Raw genomic sequence first — 21430 nt, 5'->3', positions numbered from 1 at the left:
ATTTAATATTCTTTCTCGAGCTTATTATAAAGGTAAAAACATGAAGCCAAACAACATATAAAAATCAAGAAAGAGATACTAAATATATAAACTGAAGTATTGATGGTATAGCAACAGATATGAGAAGCTCCACTTTGTGGCAAATTTTACTCATCGTCCTTGTCTATTCACTGTTTTAACATGATGTTGGATCAGAGTCAACCAATTCAATTTCTTACTATCTTTACAAATTTTGTTATTCCCCATCACATTCCAATATTGGTCCTTAAGGATGTCACAGACATTCTCTCATATATGCCAGACAAGCTGTTCTGGCTACCTGGGAGTCTAAAACACTGATGGAACTGATATTCGTGTGACATTCAAGTCAAGTAGACCCAATTTCGGTGAAGTTCAGAAGGTCTGTGACAGCCAAATCTTCTGCTTGCAACTTCAAGATGGTGGGACTATTAGTAATACTGGGTATAACCTCCATGCACTCGCACACTGTGGGTGACCATTTGGGTATGAATCAACGTAAGCAGGGGTCGAGGTGTGGCACCAACACCACATGGAGGAATGCCGCCCCTCTGTGTTACCAGGCAATACTAGGTGATAGATGACTCTCATCAACCGGTACAATACCACCACTTTGCTTATTGGAGGATTGAAGTGGTGGAACCCATGTTTAGTCTCCAGAGCGGAGTTCCGTTCAACCCTTCCCCATCACTTCCATCATGCAGTATGACCGAAGACTTATGAGATTATGATGAACATCGTGGCGAGATCCAATCTTCCTTACATTTTGAGGGTACAGCTCTAAAACGGTCTTTGCAGGCACAGCCACTAGTTGGTACATTGGACCGAACCTATCGGTAACTTTTTAGGAGGCTTCCAGATCAGCTAGTGTATAATCTTGTTACCTCTACTGTGTCAGATAGTGACTGGAGGGAGTCCGAGTAGTATGGATGTGGGGGGCATTGTTGAGGCCACATTATGTCAAGGATCTGGGTATATTCTTACCATGTGTATGCCATATCCAAAAATTTCATTACTTCATATAGCATGTCCCCCCCGATTTTGAATACACCATGAATTGTCAAACTAACAGAGTAAGCTTATCTGCGAAAAGATCTAAATTGCCCAATGACTTCCTAGTTCATTTCACAAATATATGTGGTCCCAATTCTAATCTCAACGATGCCCATTTACACTTGCAGTCTGCCAAACCCCATGTACTTTTTCTGACAGAATCTCAATTATCGGTTGATTCAACTATTGCTGATTTCAGTTGCATAAATTATTCGCTGTATGATTCCTTTTGCCTCAAAGGTAGTACACTTGTGCATATGTTCATTCTGATATTCCCTGTCAGAGAATTGGTAATTTGGAATCTCCTCTTTTCGATCTTTTCTGGCTTAAAATCTCTCTATCTCACTGTGTCAAATTCATCTGTTGCCTCTACCATTCTCCCAACTCCACTAATCACTTGGGGCTCTTTGACTTCCTCTCTTTGCAACTTGACTTTCTCCAGTCCAACTTTCCTAACGGTGAGGTAATTTTCCTTGGTGATTTTAATGTTCACAACTCCAGCTGGCTTCTGTTTTCTAGTCACACCGACCCTGCTGGTCGAGATGCTGAGGCTTTTGCAATTACTAATGACCTTGCACAGATTGTTCATTTACCTACAAGAATACCGGACAACCTAACCATACAGCTAACGTGCTTGATCTTTTTCTCACAAACAACCCTTCTAAGTACATGGTCGAAGTGAGTGGTCCTTTAGGTACCTCAGATCACAACTTGGTGATTGTCTCTTCACCAATGGAGCCCTTATCTCACGGCTATTCCCAACCTTGTATTATTCGGCATTACAAGAATGCAAAATAGGATGATCTGCGAGATTTCTTTTCTTCTTTCCTTGGTCAGACAACTGTTTCAAAAGTTCTGATGTAGTAGTAGTGGCATGTGATGCAAGAAAGCAAGTGTATGAGCTTATGCAGCATCAGCCAAAAAAAAAAAAAAACCCCACCATTCCCTCTAAATGCCTGTCCAGTTCCTCCTTAAATTTATTCAACCTATCAACTTCCACAACGACAGATAGAAGTTTGTTCCAGCAAGTAACCACCCGCTGGCTAAAGGCAAATTTCCGCACATCTGTTCTACATCTGTCCTTCCTTAATTTGAATTTATGCCCTCTTAAGTTCGTAATCTGAACAAGTGGAAAGATCCCATCAGAATTCAGCGTGCTCAACCCATTCAAGGCCTTATACACCTCAATCAGATCACTGCGCAGGTGCCTAGTCTCCAGTCACTGCAATTTGCAGAACTTAAGCCTCTCTTGGTAAGAGGATCCCTTCATTCCCCTCACCATTTAAAAGTTACAGCTGTCAGTTACAAGCTCCGCAAAAACGATAAGTGTTTGCCTTTTATTTACATGATTGTTGTTTTATATTGTACTTAATACGTAGTCATATAGTTACGCTGGTTATTTTTTATTTTAATTCAGATAAAAAGTGTTTTTGTGGATTTTACTTACGATAGGTAAAACCGTTATTTTTGTTCGATTTTTGTAGCCATTGTTTTTGTATATAGGGAATTCAAAGTTTTTGTAGGGAATTCAAATTTTTTAATTGAGGTAGCTCTAACGCATAATTATATAGTAATACGCTTCACTGTTTCTATTTCATAGTTTCTATTCAAATACTACTGACATTTAATTTATTGATTTTATTAATTTAAACTACCATGCCCCGAACTAGAGCAGCAAAGCAACGGGCACAAAGTGGCAGGAGTGTTGTGACTCGGGGGAGAACTGAGGGGGGCGATTCTCCAACGCGTCACAGCCTAAAAAAATGTGCAGCTTGTGAAATGTTTGCCGAACTCTCTGGAACGGAACATGATATTGCCATGGGGGATGTCTTTGTGTGTGCGCGATGTAAGGAGTGTAAGGAAATCAGGCGACAACTCAGCGTTGTTATGGGCCTATATGAGAGTTTGAAGGACAGGGTGGATGCCCTCGAAGGAAATAAATTGAGGGGCCCATCAAGCTCTCAGCTGCCCACATCAACGCCAGAGCTTGCACTTGGTCATCGCGCAACACAGCGGCAAACCCCAAGGCAGAATGCGCTGGTCCCACAGGAACTATTAGTTGTTGGTGACTCTATTGTCAGGGAAACGGGGAACATGCTATGTAAAAAGGATAGGTGGAACAGGACCAGGGTATGTCTGCCAGGGGCAAAGGTTGATGACGTTGTAGAGCGGATATCATCTTTCAAGGGCACAAAAGGTGATATAGTTGTACACGTTGGCACTAATGATATTAAGAGTAGGAGACCGGCAGAATTACTCAACAAGTACAGGTCACTGTTGAAAAAAAGCCGAGAATTAGGGTTGCATTTGAAAGTGTCTGCAATTCTGCCCAGACACGATAGGAGGGAGTATATGATGAGAGCCTTGTCGATCAATTCGGCCCTGGAAAGATTGTGCAAGGCTCAAGGGGTAGAATTTTTTTCAGCCTGGACTGTACTTGTTAACAGGAGAGACTGCTTCTACAGGGATGGGATACACTTAAATAGAAAGGGTGCAAGAATATTTGCTGATGCTATCGAGGCAGTGTTAGGTGGGTCGGAAAACTGCTAGCTTGGGGGGATACAAAGACTAATAGTTTAACAGTAACCGCAGGCAGAGGTGAAGGTGATTCTTGCACAACTTCTATTAGAATAAGAAGCGACCTGGAGCGAGGGGTGTTGGGGGTTTCAGGGACGGATGACAGTCATCCTGGAATAGTTGGGTATATGGGATGTGTTAGGGTAACAAGGAATAGGCATAGGAGCATGTATGCTTGCATGTATACCAATGCTAGAAGTATAGTAAATAAATTTGATGAATTTGAAGTGTTGGTCAAGACATCAAAGGCGGATATTGTTGGGATAGCAGAGACGTGGTGTCACAAAGATATAAGGAATGCAGAACTGGAATTTGGGGAGTACAATGTGTACAGAAAGGATAGACAGGACAGAAAGGGAGGAGGTGTTATGCTGTTAATTAAGAAAAACATAAAATCAAAAGAAGTGCATCCAGTTGATATAGATGGACAGTGCACTGTTGAGTCAGTTTGGTGTGACATAAGCACTGCGAAAGCAAAAATAAGAGTAGGAGTGTGTTATAGGCCTAATGACTCGAATGAGTACAATGAACAATTGTACAGAGAAATAGAGTGGGTCAGTAAATCAGCATGTCTTATAATGGGGGATTTTAACTTCCCAGATATTGACTGGAACTTGTGGGTTGGTCACTCACACACTAGTCAGACTTTTGTGGATTTATTGGATGATTTGTTTTCTGCAGCAGCATGTTCGAGAGGCAACCAGAGAAAGTAATACTCTTGATCTGGTTATCAGCAGTGATCATTCGTGTATTAAGAATTTGCAGATAAAGGAACCACTAGGTGGCAGTGATCACAATGTGCTGAAGTGGGATTTACTCAAAGAGGTAACTACCGTCAGGGGTAAAGGAAAGGGTTTTTGCTTCCGTAAAGGGGAGTACAGTGGTCTCGGACAGTTTTTAAATTCTGTACAGTGGGATCAACTGACGATGTTACAAACAGTAAATTCTAAGTGGGAAGCATTCAAGGAATTAATCGTGAAAGCTACTAGACTTTTCACACCGATGAAGAAATATTGTTCAAGGTTTAGGCCTAAATGGTTATCAAATGAACTAATGAGACTCGTGTCAGAGAAGAAAAATGCATGGGATGCATATAAATTATCAGGCGACGCAGAAGCCTGTAGCAGATATAAGCTAGTCTGTAATCAGGTCACAAAGGAGGTTCGGCAGGCAAAGGCGGATTACGAGAAATCTTTGGCAAAAGATGCTAAGAAAAACAGCAAGGATTTCTTTACTTATATAAACTCTAAAAGGAAGGGGATGAATATGATTGGTCCACTTGACATCGATGGTTCGACTGTTGATGATCCTGCTCAGATAGCAAACAAACTGAATGAGTATTTTGCATCTACATTCACATGTGAGGAATTATTACAGTTTGAAAATGGAAGAAGGTTATCAAATTGTAGCAGTGTGCTTAATGATTTTGTAATAACTGAGAGCAAAGTGGAGGAGAAATTGTTGAAGTTAAACATAAGAAAGGCACCTGGGGTGGATGGGATCTATCCAGTTATATTAAAGGAGGCGGCAAAGCAACTAAGCAAACCCTTAGCCATAATTATGAGAGCATCCTTGGATTCAGGGGAGGTTCCCACGGACTGGAGATGTGCAAATGTATCCCCAATTCACAAAGGAGGTTCGAAGGGTGACACGAGTAATTACAGACCAGTTAGTTTAACTTCTGTTCCGGGTAAAATAATGGAGTCACTGGTTAAAGATGCATTGCAGGATCATCTAGACAAGACTGCAGCAATAATTCAGACACAGCATGGGTTTGTTAAGGGAAAGTCTTGTCAGACAAATTTGATTGGTTATTATGATGTGGTCACAAAGGAACTGGATGCAAAAAATAATTTTGATATCATATACTTGGATTTCAGGAAAGCTTTTGACACTGTTGCGCATGGAAGACTACTGTACAAATTGGAGCAGAATGGTATTAAGGGTAAGTTGCTACAATGGATAAAAGGATGGTTAAGTGGGAGAAGACAGAGGGTGGTAATCAATGGGTGCTGCTCTTCGTGGACTAATGTTATTAGTGGAGTCCCACAGGGTTCGGTGTTGGGTCCACTGTTGTTTTGTATATTTATCAATGATATTGATGAAGGTATATCAGGCTTAATGTCGAAGTTTGCAGATGACACGAAGGTTGGCAGGGTTGTTAATGACAGTAATGGCAGTGTGCTACTGCAACAGGATCTAGATAATTTGGGCAGATGGGCTAAGAAGTGGCAACTGAAGTTTAACCTTGACAAATGCAAAGTACTGCATATGGGTAGAAGTAACCCCAGAGAAACGTACCAACTGTGTGGTACTACACTTAAGGTGGTAGAAAATGAAAAAGACCTGGGAGTAATTGTGCAGTCAGATATGAAGTTTTCTGAGCAATGTAGACAGGCTGCTAGGGCAGGTCATGGGGTTTTGTCAATGATATATAGGAATTTTGCTAGCAGGGAAAAGGAGGTGATTGTCCCTCTGTATAAGGCAATGGTCAGGCCACGCCTTGAGTACTGCGTACAGGTCTGGAGGCCTCATTTTAGGAAGGATGTAGATTTGCTTGAGCGTGTACAGAGAAGAGCAACACGATTGGTGAGGGGAATGAAGGGATCCTCTTACCAAGAGAGGCTTAAGTTCTGCAAATTGCAGTGGCTGGAGACTCGGCACCTGCGCGGTGATCTGATTGAGGTCTATAAGGCCTTGAATGGGTTGAGCACGCTGAATTCTGATGGGATCCTCCCACTTGTTCAGAATACGAACCTACGGGGACATAAGTTCAAATTAAGAAAGGATAGATGTAGAATAGATGTGCGGAAATTTGCCTTTAGCCAGCGGGTGGTTAATTGCTGGAACAAACTTCCATCTGTCGTTGTGGAAGTTGATAGGTTAAATAAATTTAAGGAGGAACTGGACAGGCATTTGGAGGGTATGGTGTGATTTTTTTTTTTTTGGCTGATGCTGCATAAGCTCCTACACTTGCTTTCTTGCATCAAGTGCCACTACTACTACTACTACTACTACTACTACTACTACTACTACCACTACTACTACCAATCTTGTTGCCCTTCTCTGTACACACTCAAGCACATCTACATCCTTCCTAAAATGAGGCCTCCAGACCTGTACACAGTACTCAAGGCATGGCCTGACCATTGCCTTATACAGAGGGACAATCACCTTCTTTTCCCTGCTAGCAAAATTCTTATATATCATTGACAAAACCCCATGTCAACATTTGCTCAGATCGTGTCAGTGAAATTATCCTTGTAGGGATGGAATCCCTTTATTCCACACTCCACTCTAAAATCTTGCCCTTTATTTAAAACTTGGTTTTCCAATAAATGTGCTAAGGCTGTTCAAGAGAAGAACATTGCATATGGTAATTGGCTTGTTTCCAATTCTTCAGTTTAATTAATAATTAAACAATCCTATACCAAAGCTCGCAACAATTGTAAAGCAGTCATTAATCAGTCAAAACTAGAGTTTGAACAGGCTAAGAGTAGAAAACTTGCTTCTTGCCCTAATGGTAGCCGAGTATTCTGGTCTCTTGCCAAAGCTATTGGCTGCAACTTTTGCCCATCTCTGCTCCCACCTCTGTCCAAACCAGATGGTTCTGTTGTCACTTTAGCCAAGGATAAAGCTGACCTGGTAGCATCCCATTTTTCTTCCAGCTCATGTATTAATGATCTTGGTAAAACATCTCCCACCATTCCCAACATGCTCCATTCAATGCCTCCTGTGGTCTTCCGTCCATAGGATATCAGAAGGATTTTGATGAATCTTGATGCTAAGAAAGCTCCAGGTCCGGATGGTATTTCTCCACTTGTTCTCAAAACCTGTGCTCCTGAACTTACTCCTATTCTTTGCCACCTTTTTTCACTTTCTTATTCCAAAGGTGTTTTTCCTTCTGCTTGGAAATTTCCTCATATTCAGCCGGTTCCTAAAAAGGGTGACAAATCCCTCCCATCCAATTATTGTCCCATTGCAATTACTTCTACTCTTTCTAAAGTAATGAAGAAATCAATTAACCGCCAACTCTTAAACTACCTAGAAACCTTCCGTCTCATCAACGATCGCCAGTATGGATTCCGTCAATGTTGATCCACTGGGGATATTCTGGCTTATGTTACCCATTTATGGACTAATTCAATGGAAAGGTTCGGTGAAACACAAGTAGTTGCTCTTGACATCTCAAAGGCTTTTGATCGTGTTTGGCATAAAGGTCTTCTAAACAAGCTTCCATCTTATGGTTTGCCAACTGTTTTTAGTAATTGGTTATCCAGTTTTCTCTCTGATCGCTTACTGAGGGTGATGGTAGATGGCTCTCTGTCTTCTAACTTCTCCATTTATGCCAGTGGCCCCCAAGGTTCAGTTCTTTCCCCCACTCTTTTCCTCTTGTATATTAATGACCTTCTTCCATTGACCGGAAATCCTATCCATAGTTTTGCAGATGATAGAACATTGCATTCCACTTTCCATTTTGAGAAACCTTGTCCTGCTCAATCAGCTTCAACTTCTCGAAAATCTGCTACTAATTCCTTAAATGCCAACCTTCAGGTAATTCTCCAGTGGGGCAAAGACAACTTAGTTGATTTCAACCATTCTAAAACTCAGTCTTGTCTTATATCTCGCAAAAAGGATTCTTATACTCCAATGCTTATCTTTAGTGACACTCCGATTTCTAGGCAAAATGATATATCTCTTTTGGGGATTACCCTGACTTCTAATCTCTCTTGGCACAAGCACATTACAAATATTGCTTCCTCTGCATCTAAAAAACTTGGTTTTCTCTTTCGCTCTCGGCATTACTTTTCTTCCAAACAGCTGCTCACTCTGTATAAATCGCAAATCCACCCTGCCATGGAATATTGTTCCCACATCTGGGGCGGTGCCCCCAAAACCTCTCTCAGGCTCCTTGATTCCATTCAGAAGAGGGCAGTTAGGTTAATTAATGATTCATCTCTAACAGAGTCTCTCCACTCGCTTTCTCATAGACGTACTGTTTCTGCTGCATGCCTGCCTCTTCTACAGATACTTCCATGGGCACTGTTCTTTGGAATTGGCTTCTATAATTCCTGCTCTCTCTTTCAAAACAGTCCGAACACGTGCCACCACCAGCCAACATCCATTTACTGTCCAACTTCAAACCCACAGAACCAACTTTTCATCTTCCTCATTTATTCATTCAACTGCCATTTTCTGGAACAACCTTCCTTCATATGTATTTCCTAAAAATTACAATCTGCAGAAGTTCAAGTCCAACGTCAACAAATATCTTCTTTCGTCTTCTCAACCTCCATCCCAAGCACGGTACTAAGTACTATAGGTTCTAATACCTCTCGTGTTTGGGGTTCACATAAAAAAAAAAAAAAAAAAATTAATGATTCCACTCTAACAGAGTCTCTCCACTCTGTCATAGACGTACTGTTTCTGCTGTATGCCTTTTCTACAGATACTTCCATGGGCACTGCTCTTCTGAATTGGCTTCTATAATTCCCACTCTCTCTTTCAAAACAGTCCAAACATATGCCGACATCCATTTACTGTCCAACTTCAAACTCATAGAACCAACTTTTCATCTTCCTTGTTTATTCATTTGACTGCTGTTTTCTGGAATAACCTTCCTTCATATGTATTTCCTGAAAATTACAGTCTACAGAAGTTCAAGTCTAATGTCAACAAATATCTTCTTTCATCTTTTCAACCTCCAACCCAAGCATGGTACTAAGTACTATAGGTTCTAATACCTCTTGTGTTTGGGGTTTTCATAAAAAAAAAAAGACTTTTGACTTGGTCCTCCATCTCTTTTTAGATCTTTCTTCTGGTCTGTTTCTTATTATTTGCTTTACAAATTTTTTTGACAGTCTTTCATCATCAATGTCATGTATATGAACCATTTTAGCCTTGACTGTGTTACAGTAAACCCTGAACATTCATGTGAGGCATGTTCCTGGAAATCACTGTGAATATTAATATCAAAATCTTTTATGGAATCAAAAAATTTAATTCACTAATGATGATGATACTGAAAATATAATGATCTTTCCAGAAAGGTGACTTACTGTAGTCAGAGGAAGTAGGTTTTATTGTGACAGTCTGGAAAACTTTCTGTCACTGTAAACCCCCCCCCATAGGTTTCTTTGTAAGAGGCTCCAATCCATTTTTAAATTTTAGACTATGCTCTGTCAAATGGTGTATTACAAGCACATTAAAAATTAGCTGGTGTCTTAAACAACACCTGAGGCTTTTGAATCACATCACTCTCCACTTCCTTGTGATTTTGCTTTTCTTTCTTTGAGATAGTCTAAATCCTCTCCTCCAACATCATGGTCTAAACTCACAATCCTATACGAATCTTCTTCTATCAATGAGATGTCTTTCCTGTCTTTTGCATCAAGCAACAGCTTGTATTTGACGGTTTTATTTCATCTAGAGATTCCTTAATATATGTTAGATAGTCAGCAACAATGTATTTTTTTTTTTTTTTTTTTTTTTTTTTTAGCAATCAATGGGTAACATAGAGGAACTGCTCCCACCTGGTTAAGAATTCCTGCAATGAGACTGTGATTCATTGGCTGAGTAACAGTCATCTAAAACTTTATGGCGGAATTATGTAAAGAAAAGTATATTTATGCTGGAAATGTAATACAGACTTACAGGGAAACTATTTGCAAATAACACACATGGTATATAGATACACTGTACAGAGATGTAACTGTTAATATTTACTGTTGTTATTCAAGTTCTGTACTTTTTCTCTAATTTTCTACTACTAACTTATATTTTTTATGATACATTTTATTTAGTGCATGCTACATAAAAATTGAGAATGAAGAGTTATGAAGGAAGTCAGTATATTTAGCTTGATCTGGTGGCAATGAAGAACTGTGTGTAAGACAACTGATGTTTTTCTTTGTTGGAAACTTATCTTAATCAGTCAACAAATAAAATATACCATAAGTAATTTATGGTATTTTTTATGGTATTGCACTTATCCGTTGTATTTGAATTCAGTTGAAAAAGAGACTCGTTAGTCTTGAAAGCTACTGCCTATTACTTATTAGTATATTTTATTATTACATTAAACTGGGTTATAATTATACGTATCTATATATTTTCTCTCAACCATGGACCTCAGTACACTAGACCCATTTGTTACTACCATAAGTAACTTCTTGCTATCAATAAATTCAAACATACACCATGCATAAATGTTGAGTGCAAATTTGTTTTTGGGATGGGGGGAAAGCACAAGTAAATATTGTATTTTTTTTTTTTTTTTTTTATCAACTACGAAGTTCAAAGATTATATCACTCAATTTCAAATAGCAATGGAAAGTCTTATACTATAAATTATGGCTTGACAAAATGCTGCAAAATTCATTTTGGAGCATTTTGTCAAGCCATAATTTATAGTATGAATAAAGTCCATTATTCATAAACATGTTAAATGAGAAAATTACCTTTCTTGAATGTTCTAAACTTTTAATCAGAGGAAGGTCTGAGTTCTTAACAGAATTTTCAAATATGCTATGAAAATTTATCACTGCTGGTTTAGAAAAGTTACCATATAGTAACTTATCTCCTGGTTATCCAAAATTAAAATTAAAAGTTAAAATATCCAAAATTGAGATATTTTAGAAAGTAAAATAGTAAATTTGTAGGGGGGATAAAAATATTTATCCCCCCTACAAATTTAACAAAAAAATATTCACATACCGATAACTGAAGCGACTTTTTCTGTGGTTGAGGGACTGGCTGACTTTGAGGAGCTTGGACCACTTGTTGAGATTGTGCTATATGTTGGACCTGAACAGCTGAACCTCCCATTGAAGCCAGGGTACCAATAGTAGTAGCGGCAGTATGTGCTAAAACTGTTGCTTGTTCTTGTCCTGTTGTTTGAGAATTCACTGGTGTTTGAAACACTGGTGATTCCATAGTAATAAGTGTCTGCTGGAAGTTTTCTCGTGCCTTTGCTGCAGCTGTTGATAGTGCTGTCACTGAAATTAATACAAAAACTATCATTAATTACAGATGTCAAATACTGCAATGTCACTCACACAAACCAAGGGTGATTATTCATTAATTAGCTTGTTTATTGCCACCAAAGGAAAAAATAAAAAATATACAAATGCAATTATCCAAGTTCCTTGCAATTACCGACTAACTGGTTAAAATAAATGTATTAAAATAAATAAATGATATATACATAAGAGAAAACAGAGATAAAATAAGATAAAAGCGTTAAAATATAATATAAGTGTTAAAATACATAGAAGCTTTCGAAGCGAAGTGCCTCTTCATCAGCTAGTCGGTGAATGGTGTACTTCAGTATATATTGATGGTTACATTTGCAAAATGTCAGCTGGGCATGATCATGTATCACAAGTCTGGTGTTGGTATAACAGAATTAAGTACACGTGATGATTGCCAGCGCTCATCGCACTACAATATAGTACATTCTATAATAGGGTGTAAGTGCACTCCCCTCGTGCGATTCATAGTACTATTATTGGTAGCTATGTGTAGTGCTTCAAGCCATGAGTGCTGGCGAATAGTCGACGATTTCAATATCCTGTCGGGATCAAGATTGTGCTGCTCAACCCAATAAATATAAATGATCAACTCAGGCAAGAAATAGTAAAATTTTTGAATGCTCCGCAGTTGCCGAGCATTCAGGACCTGGTCTTTCAAACTTCTACCAGCTCACCCACATAACATCCCCCACATAATGCAGTATACGAAACCACTCCGTAGGAAAGGAGGAACAGGTGTTTTCACCTTAGAAATAATAGCCTGTAATTTCCTCCCTGGAAGTTGCATACATCATATATGACGGAGAAGCAAAATTCTAAAAAAGATGTTCCGATATGCCCAGATAATAGGGGATGTAGGCGGTAGAGATAAATTCATTGACATGAGAAGGGTTAGATTGCGTAACAAATTTGTGAGCTTGAAGCTCACATCTAACTAGAACATGTGGTGGATAGCCGCAATTTGAAAGCTCTGCCCTAATTTTACAAATCTACAATTGCCTATCACCAGTTGAACTAGAGTGCGTCCTGGCGGGGTAAAATAAAGTGCAAGCAGTGCTACGCAAATGACCAGTAGCATGCGCAGACCCATGATTGGTAAATTGGCCTGCACACATTGGCTTTCTAAAAATGGAAGTTACTAAACTTGAATCCACACGTTGGACTAACACATCCAAAAAAGGAAGAGTATTATAAACCTCTAGTTCAATTGTAAACTGCATGACAGGCAACAGGGAATTGAGATATTTTAGCAGTTGAGATTCCGATACCCGGGGGGACAACTGTGAAGATGTCGCAATTGTCGACACCAGAGAGTGACAGGAATAAGTAAGTTCAAGAAAATCTGACTCTCACATTCCTCCATGGTGATATTGGCCATGATAAGAGTAACAAGGGCACCCATATCTGTGCCCTGTACTTGGCGAAACAGCATCATTGAACATGATCACGCCCCCCATTAAACACAGATTGAGAGCAATAAATATATCATCTGTAGAGAGCAAGGTTCTGTCTCCCAATGTGGTATCGCTGCTCAAAAGATGTCTCGCACAGGCAATAGCCTGTTGTACAGGAACAGAAGTGAACAGATAAACCACATCAAAGGAGACCATAACCTTGCTTTCAGAAATAGTAAAATCTTTAATAATACACAGAAAATGCATACTACTGGAAAGAGTGTAAACAGTTTTTCCAACAAGGGGTGCTAATAACGTGGCAACATGTTTAGAAAGTTCATACGTAGGTGTATGACAACAAGAAACAATGGGCCGTAAAGGAATATCAGGTTTATGGATCTTTGAAAGTCCATAAAACTGTGGGAGTTGAAAACCTATCGCATGAAGCTTCCAGTGGATGTTCTTGGTAATCTTATTAGCTAAAAACCAAGAATGCACAAGTTTATTAACTTTAGATTCCAGCTTCTCCAACACTTTCACAAGGGAGTCTTGCACAGTTTCATAAACCTCCCGATCCTGTAATAGAGCGAGGGCTTTACAAATATACTCCGACTTATCCAGGACAACAGCGTGCCACCCCTTATCTGCAGGCAAGATTATAATAGTGCCATCTTTACACAAAGAAGAAAGAGCTTCCCATTGACATCGTCTGAGGTTATTAGTGATAGGCCGGATGTGTTACAAAACAGAAGCTGTTTTAAATCTAATTAAGTTAGCAGTCTCTTCAGGTAGCTTGTCGAGAGATGCTTCCACACCCATAGCCAAATTTGTAATGGGAGGTTTGCAAGGAAGGACCGCAAACTTCATGCTGAGGGTCAAGAGATCATGTTGCTCCTTAGATAATTGTTTGCTACTCAAGTTCAAAACAAACTGCGAGTTATCTCTCACATGTGTGTTCCTAGCAGTATATGTTTCTTGTAATAAAGCGTTAAATTTATTCTGCTGACGTACACGATACGCTTCAGTCACACGCATGGCTTGGGAACACAAAACACGAACCACTGTAGAAAATATAGGAGAAGAGACTAAACCTTAATTCTTGCATATGCCTGGATTTGTTCATGATGATCCTTTTCAATTCTTGATGAACACTACCAATCCAGATTCCCAACGTTTTCAAATCAAAGCCGGCACGCTTCATACGGTCACAGGAGAATGTTTCCATGAATTTAAAACCCCTGGGAATAATACGATGGGCTTCACACCGATATGCAAAGTGTAAATGTTGTCTATTACGGGCTTCAGACATAAACAATTTCTGCAAACTTACAGTAACACCATACACGTACGGACCATACGAACAAACATTAGAAAACAGGCCTTGTGCATTGGGTTGCATATCATCCAAGTTTTTTGCGACGACCGACTAACTGGTTAAAATACAATAAGATGAGTGTTAAAATATAATATAATAAAAGCATTAAAATACATAGAAGTTTTCAAAGCGAAGTGCCTCTTCGTCAGCTAGTTGGTGAATGGTGTACTCCAGAATATATTGATGGTTACATTAGCAAAAGTCAGCTGGGCACAATCATGTATCACAAGTCTGGTGTCGGTAGAACAAAATTACGTACACGGGATGACTGCCAGCACTCATCGCACTTCAATACAGTACATTCTATAACAGGGTGTGAGTGCACTCCCCTCGTGCGATTCATAGTACTATTATTGGTAGCTATGTACATTGCTTCAAGCCACGAGTGCTGGTGGTAATCACGTGAATAGTCAACAATTTCAATATCCTGTCGGGGATCAAGATTGTTTGTGTTGCTCAACACAATAATGCTCATGACTGCGGGACGTTCAAAATTATCAGAACACCATGTTAGGATTTTGCATCTCCATCATATACGATATGTGCAACTTCTAGGGAGGAAATTACAGTCTGTTATTTCTAAAGTGTTGTTATTTGGTTTTTTTAGGAGCATTAGCAACTAAGGCCATATTGCTTCGGGGATATGCGGTGGTCATTCCTTGACCTTTCCACATCCTCCATATTCGGTGGTCACGGGCTCGAATCCTGGTCTAATCAAGAAGCGTGTGCTACGCACTGCTGCTCCTGCCCACCTGGCTACGGAGGTACCATTTCTAAAGTGAAAACACCTGTTCCTCCTTTCCTACAGAGTGGTTCCGTATAGCGCATTATGTGTCCGGATTGTGGGGGGGGTTATGTGGGTGAGTCTGGTTGGAGATTGAAGAACCATGTTTCTGAGCATGAGGTGGCTCTGCAAACCGCTAATTTTGAACAGGCGCCGAGCAGCACAATCTTGATCTCCAACGGGATATTGAAATCGTCGACTATTCACTTGATTACCACCTGTGCTCATGGCTTGAAGCACTGCACTTACACCCTATTATAGAATGTACTGTATTGCAGTGTGATGAGCACTGGCAGTCATCACGTGTACGGGATCCAGAAAAGTTGCCCTCCGCATTTCGCCCCCGGCACATTTTGCACCCCCCCGCACATTTTGTCTCCCACATTTCGCCACAGGTAGATAATGAATAGGCTATAGAAATGTAAATAATACACCTAATTTTTTATTAATTCTAATTTATTTTGTTTTAATAGAATGAATCAATCAAAGGTAAAGGTAATCAATCACATTACGATTTTGAAAATCTTAGACTATTCTTTTGATTCTAGCAGAAATTAAGCACTTAACTGTCCAGCCCAATGCTTTAGCTGATGCACCATTATCAGACAATACAATAACATCCTCCACAGCAGAGATCCTTAGTCCCAAAGAAAGTAGCTATAGTTTCTGACTCAATTTTCAGGGAAATGGAAAATGTATTGTGCACAAAGGACAAGTGGAATAGGACCAGGGAACATGTGTGCCAGGGACTAAAGTAGATCAGCTTTAATCTTTTGAGGGTTTAAAAGTTGATATTATGCATGTTAGTACTAATGATATTATGAATAGAACTAAGATTTAATTAAAAAGTACATCACAATGTTCAGAAAAAGTCACAAGTTAGGACTGAAATTGAAAGTGTCTCCAATTCTGCCCAGACACAAAATTTGAGGAGTACATGATGAGAATCTTGTCAATCAATCTGGCCCTAGAAAGACTGCAAGGCTCATGTGGTAGAATTTTTCTCAGTGAGGTCTTGTGCTTAACAGAAGAGACTATTTTAACAAGGATGGGATAAAACTTAAATAGAAAGGAGTGCAAGAATGCTTGCTGATGATACTGAGATAGTGCTACAGTGGATTGGAAAACTGATAACTTGGGAGGAAGGGAAAACGCAGACTAAGAGCAGCCACAAGAAGAGGTGTGATTCTTGCATGCCTTCTACTGGAACATGCAGTAGCCTGGAAAGCAATATGTCAGAGATTTCAAGGCCTGCTAGAGTCATACAGAGCAAGAAAGTACACAAACTGTGTTTTTAGGTAACTAATAGCAAGAACAAGTACATGTACACTTTGCATACGCTAACTCTAGGAGCACTGGTCAAGTATTCAAATGCAGACGTTGTGGAGATAATGAAGACATGGTGTCAAATATAAGATAAGCAGAATTTGAATATGGGGATTAAAATGTGTTCAAAAAGTACAGACCACAGAAGGGGGTGTTACACTCTTAGTCTCTCATCCAGGTGACACGGTCAGTGGCCAGTACAGTGGTGTGGTAAATAAGCAAGGAAAAAAAAGAAAAAAAAAAAAAAAAACCACAAAGGCAATAGGAGTGTTATAAGCTTAATGACTGTGATGAGTATAATGAACAACTGTATAAACATAGAGAGCAATATGTCAGTAAGACAGAATGTATTACAATGGAGACTAACTTTCCAGATATTGACTGAACTTGTGAGTTTATCTCTCACACAAGTAGCAAGACTTCTGTGGATTTATTAGATGGCTATTTTTAACACTAGCATGTCAGAGAGGTAACAAGAAAAAGCAATACTCTTAATCTGATTATCAGATTAAGATTATCACCCACCACTCATTAAGAACTTACAGATAAAAGACCCACTATGTGACAGTGATCAGAATGTATTGATCTGGGATTTATTTATAAGATATAACTACCGTCAAGGGCAGAGGGAAGGTGACTACAGTGATTTCAGACAATTTTTAAATTCTGTGCAGTGGAACCAACTGATGAAGTTACTAACAGAAAATTCTGGAAAGAATTTGCTGCTGGTAAGAGAAATTGGAAAGTGGAAGAGAAATTATTGAAGCTAAACATAAAAAATGCACCTAGGATGGCTGGGATCTATCCAATTATATTAAGGGCGGCAGCAAAAGAAGTAAGCCATAATTATGAGAGCATTCTTGGATTCAGGGGAGGCCAATATGAATAACTGCAGATCTATTAGCTTCCATATAGTTATATGGGAGTATAGTTGTAACTATATGGGAGTATATAATTGTACTCCCATATAGTTATATAGGAGTACAATTATACTGTAGTCACAGCATTGATTTGTTAAGGGTCAATCTTGTCTGACTAATCTGATTGGACACTACAATACGGTAACAAAGGAACTGAATGCAAAAAGTAATTTTGACATCACATACTTTGATTTTAGAAAAGCTTTTGATATTGTTGCACATAAAAGACTGCTATACAAATTGGAGCAGTATGGCATTAAGGGCATGTTACTGCTAATATTTAAAGGGATTGTTGAGTGAGAAAAGAAAGAGAATGGTTTGAATGGGCACTGCTCTTGGACTAGTATGTTGTTCTCCAGGTTTCAGTGCAGGACCCATTACTGTTTTCAATATTTATTAATGATACTGATGAAGGGATATCACGTTTAATTATAGTCATCAGAGTACGCTATTGCAAGTACTGCTAGTCCAGCTCCGGCAGTTTTGTCAGTGATATACAGGAATTCTGCAAGTAAGCAGGAATATCCATATACAGGACTGTGTAATACCACTATGAGGGTGGTGGAGAACAAAAAGACCTGGGGGGGGGTAATTGTGCAGTCTGACATGAAGTTTTCTAAGCAGTGCAGACAGGCTGCTCCAATAGCTCTTGGGGTTTTGTCAATGATGTATACAAGGCTTTTGCCAGCAGGGATAAGAAGGTTATTATTCTGTTGTACAAGGCAATGGTTAGGCCATATTTGGTAGTGAATACAGTTCTAGAGGCCTAACTTTATGAGGGATGCGGATCGGTTGGAATGGGTGGAGAAAAGAGCAAGGAGATTATTGAGGGGAATAAAAGGATGCTCTTACCAGGAAAGGCTTCAGTTCTGAAAATTTCATTGTGCAGACCAGGGGTTCTCAATGGGAGTGATATCACCCCCAAAGGGACGACGAAAATTGTTTTTTTTGGGGGGGGGAATCATGGGATTACTATGGTTTGTGGCCCTCCAAAGTTCAACCCTACCTGATGAAATCCTATTCCTTAATATTTATTTCTCTCATTGGGTTTTATTTTCCCCTGAGAGAACTGATTTTTACCATACAGTATATTATATTAGGAATGAGTGAGAAATTTTGATAAAAGGAAGTAGTGGGCATGATTTAATTCAACCACCTTTGCTTTTTATAGGCATTAAATACCTAAGTGCTTTCAGAGATAATGCCTCCACAATCCTTGCCACTTGCGCCTGTCTGACAGCTGCGACCTTGGCGGTGGCGTGGTGAGCATGGTTTATTTATTCTTTTGTTTCATTGGTCAATATATGAGGCATGGATGGGATGAGGAAATGTTTCATCTATTGTTTCTACTTTTTAAGTAACAATTAGTAGTGATTTATTGTTTCCTTGTAGAAGCTGTTTATTTTTGATCCACAGTGCTTTTGTGAGTGACATGGTCTATAAGAGTTAAATAAAATAGTTTATATTTTATTATATTTAATTCTTTGTAGTTATTCAACCCATCATCAACCATGTCAAATGCTGAAAAGAAAACATGTTGACAGTATCTGGATGAATATGTAGCTTATGGCTTTACTAAAAGCACATTCGACTCAAGACGGCCCATGTGTAATAGTTCTTTTTCAAATGATGCTATGAAACCATCAAGACTTTTAGATCACTTAAAAAGGAAACATCCTGATAAAGTTGGTAAAGATATTGAATATTTTAAAAATTTAAAACAGAATTTTGAGCAATGTAACATTGTTATTTCCTTATTTAAGAAGAAAAACACACAAAAATATGACAACGGAATGATTGCATCTTATAAAATTGCAGAAATCATTGCAAAAACTGGTAGTGCTCATACAGCTGCTGAGACTTTATACAACATGCATTAGAGACAGTAATTTCAAAAGTGATGCATCAAAATCCTTGCAGTATTTTAAAAACATTGCCATTGAGCAATGATTCAATTCAAAGACAAATCAATGAGATGTGTCAGTTAATGTTGTTGGGTTTTTAGGAACATCGGTGACTATGGCCATTTTGCTCGGTGTATATCGTCTGTAAATTGCATGTGGTCTGAGGTTGATTTTCTGTTTTATGGAAATAAAAATCGTGCTACCCTCACCTGAGACTGATTAACTCAGCCATGTTGGGAAAAAGACCCATAAAAATTCCGGACATCATCGATGGGACTCAAACTTAGGTCTTTTACACCCGATGTGGGGAGGACGGTGATCCTATCAAATGTGCTACCCATGAGGGCGAGATGTCAGTTAACATTGAAGAGCAGCTAAATGACAAACCAAAAGCCACAATTTTCTATTCAGATTAATGAATAGAAAATTTTTCATTGGAAGTAAGGCCCTTCCAATGGCAGACGTAAATTATTTCACTGATGATTGTAAATTGCATGCAGAGATGTTGTTTGTAAAATCTTTAGAAACTGACTGTACTGGAGCATCCAGTACAGACACAAATACGTGTTTATGTAGTCAATTACGAGAAACCCTAATAAAATAATAATAATAATTTGTACTGAAGCATTCGTCTGCACGGGTAGCACAGTGGTATTGTCATCCTCCTCCCCACACTGGGTGAAAAGGCCTGAGTTTGAATCTCATCGATGGCACGCGGAACTGTATGGGTTTTTTTCACTCCATGACTCAGTTAATCTCAGGTGTAGATAGTTCCCCCACAGAAACTGGGAGTTTTTTCATTCAGCAAAAAAAAAAAAAAAAAAAAGGAAAATCGATGAGAGAATGCATGCAATTTACACACACAGTATACACTGGTGTTCAAAGAAAGCGCATTACCACTTAAAATTGTAATTGTCATCTGAATAACGTAAGTATATGGCAATATTTCTTACAGGTTGCATCAGATAAGATTGACATGTATAGGTGATGATGTAATATTGCATCAGCTTTACATTCAGCTATATAAGCATGCTCTGCAAGGGTTGCAGTCATTCCTTACTTGTGTCAGGATGGCAAGTTACGTGCAGTTGATGCCACGAAGAAAGAGTGCTATTGTTGCTTTACATGAGGAAGGATGTTCTTCCCGTCATATTGCTTATAGTGTCTTGTAATTAATCAATTGACAGTGGGTAGATTTCTTTCCAAACTCAAGAATACTGGTTCTGCTGATAGAAAAAAAGGAACTGGATGCAAACGAGTCTCTACGCCAAAACAGGACTGCATTTTGAAGCACTTATGCCTTAAAAACCATAAAGCTTCTTTGTCTGAGCTGAAAAGAGAATGGGAAGAACAGGAGTGGTAGCAAGTGGAGTAACAGTCAAAAGATGCCTCTTCAAAAATGGACTTTTTACCCGTCATCTTAAGAAGAAGCCCCTTCTCGCGCAAAAAAATGAAAAAGGCCTGATTAATTTGGTGTAAGGAGCATGTCAAATGAACCCCCGAGCAATGGAAGTCAGTTATTTTCTCGGATGAGAAATTCAACCTGCATGGCTCTGATGGGAGACAAATGATTTGCCATAGACGTGGTGAAGAATACCATCCAGACTGTATGGTGTCTGCAGTGAAATTCCCTACCAGCCAAATGATATCGAGTGCATTTCGTATCGCAGCCAATCAACTGCTGCCAATCATCAGAGACCATTTCAACCTGCCAAGTAACTGCGTCTTTCAGGACGACTCTGCTCCTTGTCATCGGGTGAAAAGTGTAAGTAGGCACTTCTATAGTTACTTTAGCTTCATTTTTGCAATAGAGGTTCAACAGTAATGTGTTTACAATTGTTACAGGTGAAAAAGTGGTTGGAAGAATGGTCCATTACAACTCTTAGCTGGCCAGGAAACAGCCTGGACCTGAATCCTATAGAGAAATGTTGGCATCATGTGGAATCTGCAGTTGCCAGAAAGAAATCAAAGACTTTTCGTGAACTTCAGGAAGCCACAATTTGTGTTTGGAACCACGGACTATTTTGATTATCTTCAGATTATCTT

At 39.2% G+C, this 21430-nt stretch overlaps 1 protein-coding gene across 1 annotated transcript in view; it reads right to left on the bottom strand.

Annotated features, from left to right (window-relative positions):
• The window catches only part of Nelf-A (Negative elongation factor A), a 152136-nt gene that overhangs the window by 11353 nt on the left and 119353 nt on the right, over nt 1–21430 (bottom strand). Inside the window, exon 9 of the mRNA XM_090374701.1 lies at nt 11365–11645. Coding sequence (XP_090230827.1) covers nt 11365–11645 — 281 coding nt within the window. The remainder of the gene's footprint in view (nt 1–11364; nt 11646–21430) is intronic.

Source organism: Mastigoproctus giganteus, chromosome 5 (genome assembly GCF_048544385.1).
Source record: "Mastigoproctus giganteus isolate SK-2022 chromosome 5, ASM4854438v1, whole genome shotgun sequence".
Lineage (NCBI taxonomy): Eukaryota > Metazoa > Arthropoda > Arachnida > Uropygi > Thelyphonidae > Mastigoproctus > Mastigoproctus giganteus.
The sequence above is the reverse complement of the archived record's forward strand: the minus strand, read 5'-3'. Positions and strand labels throughout refer to the sequence as shown.